Source organism: Petromyzon marinus, chromosome 24 (assembly GCF_048934315.1).
Source record: "Petromyzon marinus isolate PM22_M1 ecotype Great Lakes invasive population chromosome 24, UKy_Petmar_22M1.pri1.0, whole genome shotgun sequence".
In the NCBI taxonomy this organism is placed as follows: Eukaryota; Metazoa; Chordata; class Hyperoartia; order Petromyzontiformes; family Petromyzontidae; genus Petromyzon; species Petromyzon marinus.
This window is the reverse complement of record NC_133690.1, coordinates 10,121,482-10,135,431: the sequence shown is the minus strand read 5'-3', so window position 1 is coordinate 10,135,431 and position 13,950 is coordinate 10,121,482. Positions and strand designations below refer to the sequence as shown.

The 13,950-nt window shown below is 47.0% G+C and overlaps 1 protein-coding gene across 6 annotated transcripts in view; it reads right to left on the bottom strand.

Annotated features, from left to right (window-relative positions):
* Positions 1-3,657: 3,657 nt before the first annotated feature.
* The window catches only part of LOC116945526 (uncharacterized), a 32,651-nt gene continuing 22,358 nt past the window's right edge, over positions 3,658-13,950 (bottom strand). For all 6 annotated transcript variants that reach the window (XM_032959891.2, XM_032959890.2, XM_032959892.2 and 3 more), the window contains exon 10: positions 3,658-13,651. In XM_032959891.2, coding sequence (XP_032815782.2) covers positions 11,706-13,651 — 1,946 coding nt within the window. In that variant the 3' untranslated portion in view covers positions 3,658-11,705. The remainder of the gene's footprint in view (positions 13,652-13,950) is intronic.

The window sequence follows — 13,950 nt, the reverse complement described above, 5'->3', positions numbered from 1 at the left end:
TACCAGTGTATAGCCCGTGCAATGCTAACCTCACCACCCTGCATGATCTTTCCACATGCAGTGTAACGTCATTACTTTTCTCACCCAACCCCCTTTGTCTTACGTGAGGCAAAACACTTCGCACGTGTATTTAAGGCTTTTTTAATTTACAGATTGTTATTAATTTATAAGATCGACCAATCTGTTTTAGTATCGTTGCATATTTTAGCCGATGTTAGCCTTGAAATGGGTGGCATGACATCATGTGTACATTCCGCAAACATGAGTCACACGCAAAAATAATGAATCAATGTGGTCAAAACAACACTGACACGATCATATGATGCTGTTGTTTTTGCTATGTTTACTTTGCCAGTTCGCACAAATGGTATTCCCTAAACGATCTGAATGAGAATTATGTATTCATTGCTATGGCATGTTAACTCTACATCCACAAATCTTCACACTTTCGGTGACAACACTGTTACAAGTGGTATCTGAATGTCACTTTAAAATCGCAGGTTCAATCAGCCTAAAATGAGGACCTGACATGGGGTTTTAAACGTCAGCACTGGTGAGACAAAGGCGGTTGTGTTCTGTCATTGCGTTTGAAAATATATTCCGGAACTAAATTTCAATGTCGAGGTCTGATAGCCACGAGAAGGTTCTAGGAGATCATTCATGTTTTGCTCTCCTTCCTCTATTGAAGGAGCGCAGACTACAGTGGTTTTACTATATGGTCCTAAGTTTGGGTTGCATGGCCACAGTCGCACTGTGGCTTGAACGCATCGGCCTGTTGATGTTCTGATGCGTTTGATGGTTGCACCACCCGGTGTCTCTAAACAAAGACATGTCAAAGCAATGGGGGTGTTCATGCAAGACGTCCGCGTTGTACCACTCTGTTCGCAGGCGTTCTCCTGGAACTGGGTGAGAATCTCTGATGGTGGCAGAGTGATCACAGAAGGGGGATCGGGACTTGAGTCGGTGTCGAGGTGCACAGTTGAGGTCTTGGTTGATGGGTAGGTGGCTGTCGTTGGCAAGAAAACGTGTCAATCTCGGCGCAGTTCGCATGTCTCTGCGGATATATAATTGCAGAATGTTTACCAGAATAGCAAGCCAGGGGCTTTCTGTTCTGGTAAACAAGCCAGGGGCTTGCTGTCGGTTTTCAGTGTGTTCAGGTTATGATGCGCATTGCATTTTTTTAATAATGCATCTAGCAGTGTTGTGTCCAAGCTCATAGACCAGGCTGGAGTGCAGTGACTCTGTCACCGAGTATATCAGTGACAGGGCGGCAGCTTCCAGCGCATCAGCTGAGGCACTCCACAATCATTCTTGCACGTTTCTGTAGCAGGGCGAATCTTGATCTTTTCACACATTTCTAACCCCCATATAATATCTTGGCGTTGAGTCATAGCCCACTAGGCTACCACAGGACACGTGAAATGTGGGATATGTTGCATGGTTTTTCAGGTGGAAGGTACCTGTGGTTTTATAAGGATTGTCAGCCTCCAGCGACAAATATTCCTCCAATAAATATAGATCAGCTGTTAAGCGTATTGGCAATGGTCTGTTCCATGACCTCCTGTCAGCGGGCCTTCGACACTTCACGTGGCCTCAAAGTGCACCTAGCCTGACACAAGCATCGTGGTGACGTCACCGCCACTGAGTGTTGAACGGCGATTGTTGTTGTTCTCGACGTTTGTGTCCAGTTCAGCGACGACCATCTCATCCGCATATTATTAACTTGGAAGATGATATGCATGGCAGGTCATTTATGTTAGAGTGACGGTGCTCGTACCGGGCCTTGAGGGAGGCCATTGTTCATAATTATTTTGAGGTTGTGTTTACCAGCGAGGTGGACCGTGAAAGTACAAGTCAGGTTGGAGTGATGTTGGCCACACCACCGTCTAATGTGCCGTTCCAGCCTTGGTCGCTACAGCACACGAAAACAATCGTTGATCACAATCGACATTGATCACCGTCTCAGTAGCGAGGGATGATCTTTGAGAATCAGGATGAAAATTGAAAACATTGCTAGGACATACACGACATTATAGAGGCCTGCAATGCGATAACATCTCTACCACACAAAGAGGACGAGAAGTTCAACATGCCTGAACATGACACTTCGTACAGAGCATCACATTCTAGCGCTGTGCCGGAGCACTGAGCTTGGTCCATGCGAAAGCAGTACATCTCACCACAGTCAAGAAATGTGTAAGTACGCAGAGGTCTCTCCCGCCATGTCAACCTTTTGCCCATCATCCTTTGGGGGCATTGTTTGTTTGGCGGCAATTGTAGAAATCAGCAAATGTTCCCTACCCAACACAATAGAATTGGCCACACATTATAAAAACAAGACCCCCCCCCCCCTCCCCTTTGTCTATGGGTGTTGAGACTCAGAGCTTTCCTGGGCAAATTACCATTTTGCAACGTGACTGCGTTATTTCGCTCACCGTTTCAGGCCCGACGGTCATACTTTCCGATGGACCTTTTGGAGGAAGTTCAGTCGACACGAAGTGACACGTCAGCTAAAAAGAGGCCATGGAGAATTGTATTGAGTGAACGTCACGGAAAAAAAACACCACTCGTGATTTGCAAGTCAATAACTGTTTATTAACTATAATAATAGGGTTTATTAATAATTTTAAAATTTTTACAAGGTGAAGCCCACTGAGCTCTATAGCTATTTTTCAGACGCGAACTGGCCACAAATGATAGCTCAACGAAGTGGCTTATCCTGTGGAAATTGATAGCAGCCAAATACTCTGAATTACGTGTTTCTAAATGTGGAGGGAAAAATCGGAGGACCCGGAGAAAGATCCACGCGACCACGGGGAGACACGCAAACTCAAAATATACAGGTGTCAGAATAAAAACCCACAGCCTCCTGTATATCAGGCGAGGGAGTTAACATCTTGCCACCGTATCGCCCCTAACACGGACCCCTCCCTTGAGTCTACATTTATTTAATCCATAAATGTAATTTGTATTTACTTGAAGTATGGCTCGGCTTACATTCAACGTTTTCATTTTGTGGGAAAAAGTATGAATTGGAAATGTTATTTTTTCAATGTTATATATGAATGAATGTTCTTAACTCCCGTTTGTCAGTTGAATGTAACTACAAAATGTTCCATAATTATATATTTTTTCCACAAACCTACAAAACAAATTGTGTTTGACGATTGTCACACCGCTATTAACACGAAGGTGTAATTCTATTTGATAACCGATTGAAATCTGCGTGCAGATGTCTTCTTGGGAGTAGTTTTAAGTTTATTTGCCAGGCAAAAAGCAGCTTCACATAGCTGTTTAAACACGAGCAGATTGGAGGTGCCCACAACTGTGCCAAATCACATAGTGAGCGTAACTGTGGAAAATGGATAATTTGTGTGTGCGTTGAACTTCTTTCGCACCGTACGTAGCCAACCGTGCTAATCGGAGGTACGGACGAATAAATAATATATTTATGATATAATGATGAACTCATCGATGACTGGAGAGCACTTGAATGATATCGACGGCTTTGCACCATGTTTTCCACAGCACACGCAGATGGTTTCCTCATTCCCCCAAGCAAAGAAAAGTCCTCAAAAACTAAAGTGCTGTTACATAACGCGTGGATTAAAAACTTTCTTGAGAATGTCCGTGCAATCAATTGCAGGTGACAGCGCATAAGATCGCATAACAACTTTAATTATCAAACGCACCAACAGATTACACTTCCACACTGCTAAATAACTTCTTTGTACACCACCTACAAGCAATTCCTTAAAAAATACCGACAAAATGAGAACTCTTGTTACCGTTACGCTGTACATCAAGTAAAAAAAACCCACCCCAACCATCGATTGAAATGATGCTCATTCCCCCCCCCCCCCACCACCAACCGGGGCCTGCGTGCCAAATGCTTTTCGGACAAGAGGGAGAAAAAACGTGAGAGGGAGAAAAAACGTGAGAGGGAGAAAAAACGTGAGAGGGAAAAAAAACCTCTGCAATGAGAGCGGCACAGAGGGAACGTGGCAAGCCCAACTCAGCAAGGGTGCGGGCACACGCACACACAAATCATGCTGCAGAGCCAATGCGGAGGTTGTTGTGGTTTGCGCTGGACAACTTTGTTCGGTGCGTCTTTGGGTTGTTACCGCGTGTTGGTTCGGAATGACGTCTTATTGACGCTTCCTTTCACTGGAAGTGAATTCCAGTTCCTGAATTCCAGTACCGAAAAAGAAGCTCCCACCAGCACGCGGAGCGAAACGTCGGACACCGTTCCCAAAACAACACGCGGCGGCAACAACTCGAAGACGCATCATCAGAGAGCGACGCTGAAGGACGCGCGAGGGGCCATGGTGTGTGCCGTGCTCGGCAGACTCGATGCATTCCACGAGTGACTGAAAGAACCGGAACTAAGCTCGTGGCAATTAAAGTCGTGCGGATGATTGCTGCGAGAAGAGAAATAAATAGGAACCGGCTTCCCGATCTGGATAAAGCAAATGAAATTCACGAAGCTGAAGAGGGAAATGTTTACATTTGAATTACAGTTGCAACTAATCTACAATTGTTGATCGAACTCTGCCAAAGGCAAATAAATTATCCATGATTAATTCCTTCGTGAGCAGCTAAACACCCTTTGCCCCAAATTCCATTTTTTTACATTAATTTAATGAATAGTCGTTACCACATTTTTCATAAGATTTGCAAGGTTGTTACAATTCAGCATAATTGGCTGAAACTCCAAGAACCAATAATGCAGTTACTCCGTGAAATGCCTGCGGCTTCGCTGTTAATTAGGGGTGGAACGATTCAATACGTTTTTTTCTGGTTCACGAGTGGGATTAAATTACAAAACATAGAATGAAACCGGTGATTGTAGTGAGTGCTGGTGGTTGGAGGGTGTAAACTCATTACATGCAACATACACAAACACAGTGCAATTCTCACACGTGCGATTAACTGCAGCTCTTGTGAACTTAAGGGGTGACATCGATGCAGAAATTGTTTGTATCTCGCTGAAAATGAAGGCACACTGCTGTTTATTTACAACAGCAACACGCTGCTATTTAAAAAGGGAAATTATTATTTTTTTAAAAGATTTGTGCAGAAAATATTTGAAATTAAAGTTGAAAACTCGTACACGATCACTCGTGTGCAAAATGCATTGACGGATCTATTGTTTAACAGTTCAAGTAAGTTAATTTATTTTTTTCTTTAGGTCAACGGTAGGAACAGATCAGGACCGGGGGAAAAAAACATTGCAAACGTGACGGCACTCTCCGAGACAAACCAGGCAGTGCATATAGAAGCCACAACTACAAATGTGAGTGTGATGCAACACTGACAGTCAATGCGAAACGATAACAAGACTGAGAAAAAAATCCCCTGAACCAGTGATGACCTTGAATTATGACAATAGAATCGTAGGGGGCATGGGCAGAGATAACACAGGAGTAAACTCGGTTCACTCACCAGCCACATCTGCTCACAAGTGCTTGGGGATCCCCAAAAGATATTGATTGACCATGTGCTCGGAACTAAGTTTAAACTACAATTAAAGTCAGTTGAGATAAAATTTGCAATTTTTTCAGAATGAACCGCAGAGTTGTATTGCAAGAGACATGTTTAATGTTTGCTGCCCCTGATGTTGAAACACTTCAATGTTAGCTGGAAGTCTGGCCTCAATCAAAATAAAAAAAAATCAAACTGGGTTTTTGCTCACATGCGAATATCGTTTTCAAGTCAGAAGCGCAAACACTGAACATCACCCCACTCAATTTCAAACAGCTCGGGTGGCAATTTCAACAGAACAGAGGAGTCGTTGGCATAGCCTCATGGAAACCTGCCCTGCAGACAACGCACATTGAAAAATACGAGCCACGACCTCTAAAGCCTTGGCCATGCTCTTTTAGTTTTTCTCTGTACATTTTATATTATTAAAGGAATTAAAGTGAATCTATGACAAGTAGGTAGTTTGAAGATTATATTCTTGGGACGTGCATGCAAGGTTCTAGAACCAATTATGTACACCTCATTATACAAGCTGTGGCATAAGCAAGTGGGTACTCATGCTCACTGTTAAAACAAGTATTGATAAAACCAAGTAACATAGGTTGCAATGATTGTCTCCGATAAAGTATTACATTGACGTTTCAGTCGTGGCCTTATCTACAGACATGTTTTTGAATTGTATTTTTGTTACGTCACAATATTAAAACTGCTAATTATACAAAATATAGAAATGTTTTATATGTACAGCGATGCACACTCATATACAGATCAACGCAGTAATGCCTGGATTATCCAGCAACAAAAACTTAACATACTTCGGGGTGCTTATTGTGCGTTCATCAGCAGAAACATGCTACGGTAAAGCAAAGCAGGAGATGCAACAATTTTGCATATTTATGGACGTAAGAATCAATTTGTAGGAATGCAATTCAAAGTGTCCACCTCAACGCCGTTTGGCTTCAGCAGTCATCAAAGCACAACGAACACTGAAGCACATACCAAAGCATGCCTTTACGACAGCTAATAAAAAAAACGTGTGAACTATTAATGCGTTTTATTTTTGGATCAAGTGAAATTTAAGTGTTTTTACACGTTGGCGTTTCATTCTGTAATTGCATTTGTACTATGGACAAAATTACGTTCATTGTATATGGTGTCGTAAATTATGGTATTTGTCGGTGTCTTCTGCCACGATAGACTTGCAATTTATAGACATTTTGCCAAGTGGCCATTTATTACTCTCTGAATCGAATGCTACTTGCAAACAACCGAAAACCCCCAGTGTTGACTTTGTCCGATACCATGGTAGGGTATTGCAGAGGGGCAGAGCTTCCGATGGCAAGACTGCAAGTCAAAACCATGGCCAAGAGCCGAATCAAACCATCATCCCTCCGCAGCCGATGAGTACCAACTGCATAGAATCGACAGGGCTCGGCCTACGAGCACCACCCCAAGTTAGTTTGAATGAGGCAGTGTTCTTTACTCATTCTAAGAGGGGGGGGGGGGGGGCACTTTATCCGATAAGACATCATCAGTGTGAGGGCCGCCAGACGTTTGAATTCATTGGGATTTGACAGCACGATGATGGCGGGCGGGGGGGGTGTTGTCACTCGTTGGGGGCCGCACTAAAGGCCACCAGTGGCCTGCGCGGGCTTTGCAATGGACACTGGAATAGGGCCACTTTTGCGTGACGTCTCTGCTTGCTCTGAGCCATGTTTTTACATAAGCGTTCAGAAAGTGTCAATTTCATATTTTCACGTTGACCTTGACCTTCTTTCGCACCGTACGTCACCAACCATGCTATTCGGAGGTTGCATAATCAATGACAGGATGAGCTATGGACACAAGGCAAAACAACAATATAATGTATGTTTTGCTCTCACACACGTCAAAAGTGAAGTGCCTTCTTGCTCAACAGACTAATGGCATGGACCTCATCTCTGATTTGATGACATTGAGCCTGGGTAGAAATGCCACATAACCCTGGCAGGGGCCAGAGGATGACCACTGTTAACTACCCTCATTTAATATAATGGGCTGAGTCTCCCCCCCCACCCCCCAAACTAAAATTAATCTGTAATTTCGAATACAAGTCGAGTGGTCCAACCACAGCGCCACCCTAGACATGCAGCCATGAGAAAGGCAGGAGGAGAGGTACTGTGTGGTTATGACACGCGAGCTGCGACACTGAAGAACTGAATAGCGGGAGCATTCAGCCTTAAGCGGTCATGTTTGTTCGTACAACCAAATGTGTGGCCGCACCTCTAACACGTTGCAGCCATGCACCATCATCGCTATTAAAACCCGAACCCAAAGCAGGCTCGTATCCAAGGAGATGCAAAATACAGCCCCTAAGTAGATCTACATTTTATATTTAAACTTTTTGGACACTTTAGCGCTTAAGTCAACTTGCATGATGCACTGAATGCCTTGGCATTCCAGAGTGGCTGCTTTACACAGGCGATCTCTATTCGTATCCCACCGTTCACTCCATGTTATTTTCCTAATCGCTGTGGAGATGACATAGGCAAGACTTGGGTCACTGAAAAAAAATCCATGGTCATCTATGATAAATTTTTTTTTATATAATTATGACTCGCTCTCAGGAGGATGCTGCTTTGGATGTTTGGCTTATTTCTCGAGTATTTTTGTGCGTGGGAGGAAACTGGAGTGCATAAACAAACCCACTGTGTACAAGGAGATAATTAAAATGGAGATTGGTCAGAAATCTACTTCCTGCATTGTCTTCTGTCTTCTGAGGGCACCCGCTGAGCACATCTAATACAACCGAGGGCTCCATCTGCGTGCGATTCATCCACCCTGCCTCAAAACCACTTGACTACCTAAATGCATCACCGTTACCACAGCAGAGTCCAGACACTGCTAATGAGCAAGGCATTCGTTACGATGGAAGCATAACGCGAAACACCCCTGGTTCACACCAATATCGGTGGTGGCGGTATGCAAAGTTCCCGCAATAGATTTGCGACTTCAGCAGCATTGATACAGCCCTAAGACTCATTCACAAACTCCTGCCAGTCACCTCGTCGCATGGCTCCGGAGTGTGTAAAAAAAAACAGAGGGCCTCTCGAGCAAAACAGAAGTTTCCAAGGTGTAATTATGCAGCGGGATTAAGCGCATTACTGTAATCTGAGAAAGCCGTAAGTGTAACGATTGTGCCACCACGCTGAGCAGGCCCTTTGCAGGTTGGAACAAGCACGGCCTTCACAACAAATGCGTTATTTAACAAACTTGACGACGCCACATTGTCCTTTGCATTCCTTTACGTTCCGAATTACCGACTGGAGCAACTTTGAATTGGCATGTCGCTGTGGTAAACAATGCTGTCGTACATGTATTATCAGTGCTTATGTATTAACAGAGAAGGTTTGATGGCGATGTATAACATTTGGTTTCACCTCCGATTGAATGTAGACTTTTTCACGTGATTGGTCAAAGTGCTACACCTGTCAATGTGGGTTCACTAACATGCGTTCTCTGTGCCCTGCTGCACTGCACTATGATATAATCTAATTTATAGAGTGCCTTCACCAAAGGGAGCTTGTTAATTATTATTTATATGGCAGGGGCATAACAAAAATTGAGGAATGAGAACATTTGGTAATTGCACGATTCTTATAGTTCAAGGCTATTTTGAAGGTCCAATGTTTCACAGTTGGCATTAGTTTCACAGTACAGGGCAATGCTTCTCAGTGTAATCCCAATTGAATGATTTGCAGGTAATTTTTTTAATGTAAAATTTGGACCTTAACCCACGGCACACAATGGGCCTACTCTTTTCGAATGATGTCACGCGTTAATACGCCTGCAGTCAGGTACCCTTTTGCCAGTATCAAGATATTGAACGTTGCAAATAAACCATAATGACAGCTGGAGTATCACACAGTCAAAACCACAACAATAACGGTGTTGGTAAGAGGCTCGATTTGTAGAGTCAATGTACAGAGCCCATTGCTGCTACACAAAAGATTAAGCCATACATAATTTTACCTTTTCATTTGGCTGGGCACACTTTAGTATAACAAACAAAAAAAGGCAATCCATAAGCAAAAGGACCAAAATATACTCACATGATGAGGATAGTCCTGGAAAAAGTTGACACTCATTTTAATATACCCCACACTAACCTCACTGGAACCAAATAGAAACCTTTCGCAAGGAATCAAGTCAGCATTAACCACACGTACTTGTGGTGAACATGCAAACTGTGATAATATATGCAGTTGCCTCGGTTCTGACACTGGTGAGACTAGGCCCTAAAGAAGGCTGTCTCTCTGGTGTAGGCCAATCAGTTTCAAAGACAATACATAGAGTATCAGAACATGTTTGTTTGCATATTAACCACAAGTACGTGTGGTTAGTGCGAACTTGATTCCTTGCAAAAGGTTTATATTAGGTGTTTGAACATCTTAACACCTTTTTAAACCCACTTTTGCCAGTTTTTATTGCATCTCCCCACAGCCGCATAATTCACTCTGTTCATTCGCTCAATCCACCTAATCTGGATGAAACTCAACTTTCTGGAAAATTAGATTTTGTGCTATCAATATTTTCCAGGACACTTCTTACATTAACAATTGGCTAATCCTTCTGCACGGATAGTGGATTGCTGCAAGTTGTAACTCGTCAAACGTCAAAGCACCTCTCATTTGAACGCATGCACAGTAACCACTCACACCGCGTTGCCATTGTGGAAAGGCTTACAACAGCCTTGGTGGGCACTCACAAGATCAACCCTGCGCACCGACAAAAACAAAAAAAACCCATTTAAATTAACAATCGTAACATCATTAAACCAGTAACCAAATACGGGTATATGGCCACCATGGCCAACTCTCTTTCAAGTAAAATCAAAGCAAGTAAAAATTCTGTTCAAACTTCTGTTTTAATTATTTTGGTTCACGTGCAAGGGGCGTTTGAAAATGCTGTAAAAGATCAAATCCAAATTGGCAATCAACTGAAATAAAGTTGCTCTGCTTAACGCGAAGAGTGCACCGACAGAGGTGATGGCACTCCTTGTATGGTCTGAACTCAATGCAAGTCAAATACTTTGGGGGCCCACGGGGACACTATACAGGTCACTTTTATGCTATAAAGAAATGAAATGGCACCGAAAATTATTGACCATTTTTGCATCTACATCCACAACGTGATTAACTGCTGCTTAAAAATGATGAGCTTATTTGTCTCAGTTTTGTCATAACCACGTAGCACCAAAAGTGCTGTAGTTTCACATTAGGTGTGCCTTTGTTAAAATGACTGACCAGCAATCGGGTTACGGAGTTTAAATTCTAGTTTGATCAACTCGGTCACCCATTATCCCTCCCCAGTCAATAAAAGGAGCACCACTTTGGGAGCAGTCAACATTGGTTGTCCTAAGCACAAACATGTCAATGTAGAATTGCTATTACTGCCACATGTTTGCAGACAAAGATGAGGGGGAAAAAAGTAAATTGTTGACTCAAGATGTTTTTTTAAAACGTTGTGTGGCTTCAAGCACGTGACCTTTTTGAGAAATAAAAAAGTGACATTTCCGAGCAGGGTTGTGAAGGGCACTAGCCATTAAGACAAGGCTTTCTAAGAACTCTGCATGTCTTTTAAAAAGCTGACTGATCAATGTGCCTTGAAATAGGACAATCCTGACTTCAAATGCTTGTGATATGGAGGTGACCTTTCAATTAGATTCAAAGAGCGACCAATTCAGCAATAACAAACAATAAAACACAACACGTTTTGAAAATACACACCATCCTCCATCTGTGCCATGCCCACACGACTCTCATTGGGCCACCGACCCTCTATTTTTCACAAACAAAAGCAAAGTGTCTCCTGCAGGGCTTGAATAAACCGAGCCGGTCATAGTGCAAGTTTTGCCAGCCCTGTGTGAACGGAGCCCAACTCAGCCAATGGATTGTGTGACAATGACTTGCTGAAAATGTGTGGAACAGGGGTTGTTTAGAAAATAAAGTGGAAATTACTGAGAAGTTAATAGTAAGTGTCCTATTAATATGATATATGTGTTTACTGCAGTAAGATTTTGCAGCGACCATGATCAATGTGGTCAGCTTCATCCCAAAACACGGTGACGACACGTAGCTCAGCCATATTCACAGACGCTTAACAATGTCTGCAAACAGAAAGCAGCATCTATTATTGAACAAGTCCTCACGTCTCCATCTCTCCCTCCCACCGCTGCTATCCTAAATCCCCGCCTGGCAGCGTGCCATAATGTCAATGTCAATGGACTCCTTGCCCAGGATGAGGCGCAGCCGCTTGGGCTGTGAGAACGGCAGGAACGCAGGCACGTCCACCCCAGCGGTTCCCCTCTTCTGCAAGGATCCACCCCGCCTGTGAGCCTGTGCCTCCACCGTCGCTGCCGCCTGCCCGCCGGCGCTCACGGGAGCGGCGATGGTGGCGTCCGCTTCCGGCACGTCATTGCGCGTGGAGCTGCGCTTGCGGATCTTGCGCTTCTGCAGCCGCAGCCGAAGCTGTGTGGGGCCCGTCGGTCCGATCGACTTGTACACCAACAACTTTTTGCAGCCACGGCCTCGTTTGCCGTAGCTGGCAGCGCTGTGCAGGCCTCCGCTGAGCCGCACAATGCGCACTTTGGGTAACTGTGCCCGGACGACCGTGCTAGAGTCAATGCCCTCCAGGTGCTGGGTGGTAGCGGCGGTGGCAGTGGTGGTGGTAGCGGTGGAGACGACGCCATCGCTCTTCACCAGCACCGCCTGGTACTCGTCCGCGCTGTGCCGCTTCTTGGAGTTTCCTCGCCTCTCTGGGGCGATGCTACCCATCTGTAATTCTGCTGAAGCCGATGGCGAGGGAGTGGGAGATTTAGCGGTGCCGAGGCTGCCCCTCCTGCCGCCGCCGCCGCTCGCGTTTCGTTTCAGGGGCGAGAGCCGCAAAAGCTTTCCGTCTCCCTGCACCGGTCTCCCCGAAGAGCGCTTCCTCCGCCTGGCGTCGCCGCCATCGACGTCGCCGTCGCCGCCACCGCCACCATCGCCGTCCGGTCTCGGCGTGCTTCGGCCGACACTCGAGCGTGGGGTGGCCGCCCCCGCGCCGGCCACAATTTTGAGGAGATCCGAGTCGAAGTCCCGGTCGCCCTCCAGCATCCAGTTCTCGATGTCGGCCACCAGATTGCTGGAAAAGGGGGCCGCAGCTACGGCGGCGGCGCTGCTGCCGGGCGGCTCCCAGGCGACATTCCGGGAGCCCGAGCCGGGCCCCGCGGGGGGGATGCGCAGCAGCGGGAAGCGCTTGGGCGGTGGGGTCACGGAGGTGCCGTACGCTTCGCCCGCCCTCGCCTTGCATTCGCGTGCATTCGAGACCGCCGGCTCAGCGGGCAGCGCACCTGCTCGCCCGCCGGCGCCAAAGCCCGTGCTGGTGCCGCATGCCGGCGACGGGGGCAAGCAGCCCCCGGCCGCGTCGCTTGCCTCGGTCGCCTGCAACGGCGCCTTGCACAGGCTGAGCGCGTCGGCAGCGTCGGCCAGCACCTCGCTGCACCCGGCCAGAGCCCCACACGCCGGCGAAGGCACGGGACGGCCGTCGTCGGCGCCGTTGCCGTGGCCGCCGGGCTCCTTGACGCGAGCCGGCCCCGTAGCGGGGTCGCACGCCCGCCGCCCGCCGCGGCACAGCCGCTCCACGGCCGGGTCTTTAATCAGCACCACCTTGGGCTGTCGCAGGAGCGCCTGCTGCAGCAGCGCCTTCAGCCGAGCGGTGCCGACCGTCGCCAGCCCGTTCAGGCCGTTCCTCGGCCGCTCCCTGCCGTCGCTTCCGCCCCCACCGCCCCCGCCACCCGAGAGCCAGCGCTTGAGCGAACGCGGGGGCACGGCGGGGCCGGCAGGCGACGCCGTGGCGAGCAGTACGCACGGGAAGAACTCGTCGCACGGTGCCGCGGGGGCGCGCAGGCCGGCGGGGGAGCGGTACGGTGGCGCCGGTCGCCCGTCGCGAGGCACGAGCCGGCTCGGTTGACGCAGCCGAATGGCGGTCGCCAGCAGCTCCACAGCGTCGAAGGTCAAGTGTTCTCCGGAGGGGAGGAACGCCAGTCGGCCGCCGTGGTGGCTGCTGTAGGCCGTGCGTGGCGGCCTGTTCGCCGATGCCCGCGCTTTACGTGTCGTCTTCTTGGGCGTGTACGCATTCTTGGCATTGGCTGCGGGTTGAGAGGGAGAGAAGATGGGGCAAGACCAGTGGTTAAGCTTCTCTCTTAAGGATGTTGCGTCACCGGGGTTAAGCTGCAAGAATAATGTACAGCCCCTTTGGGTCAATTCCCTGCCGTATGGAGGTGTCCCCACACTCCATTGGTATTGGGGGATTGTTTGGCCGGACCATTGGGAGGTCGCAGAGAGTCCCAGGAACAGCTCAGATAAAACTTGCCATTGGTCAGAAATCAAAGAGGTCTACTCAACCTAATAATTCCTAATCTTCCCCTAGCTCCTGAGGTGTGCATCT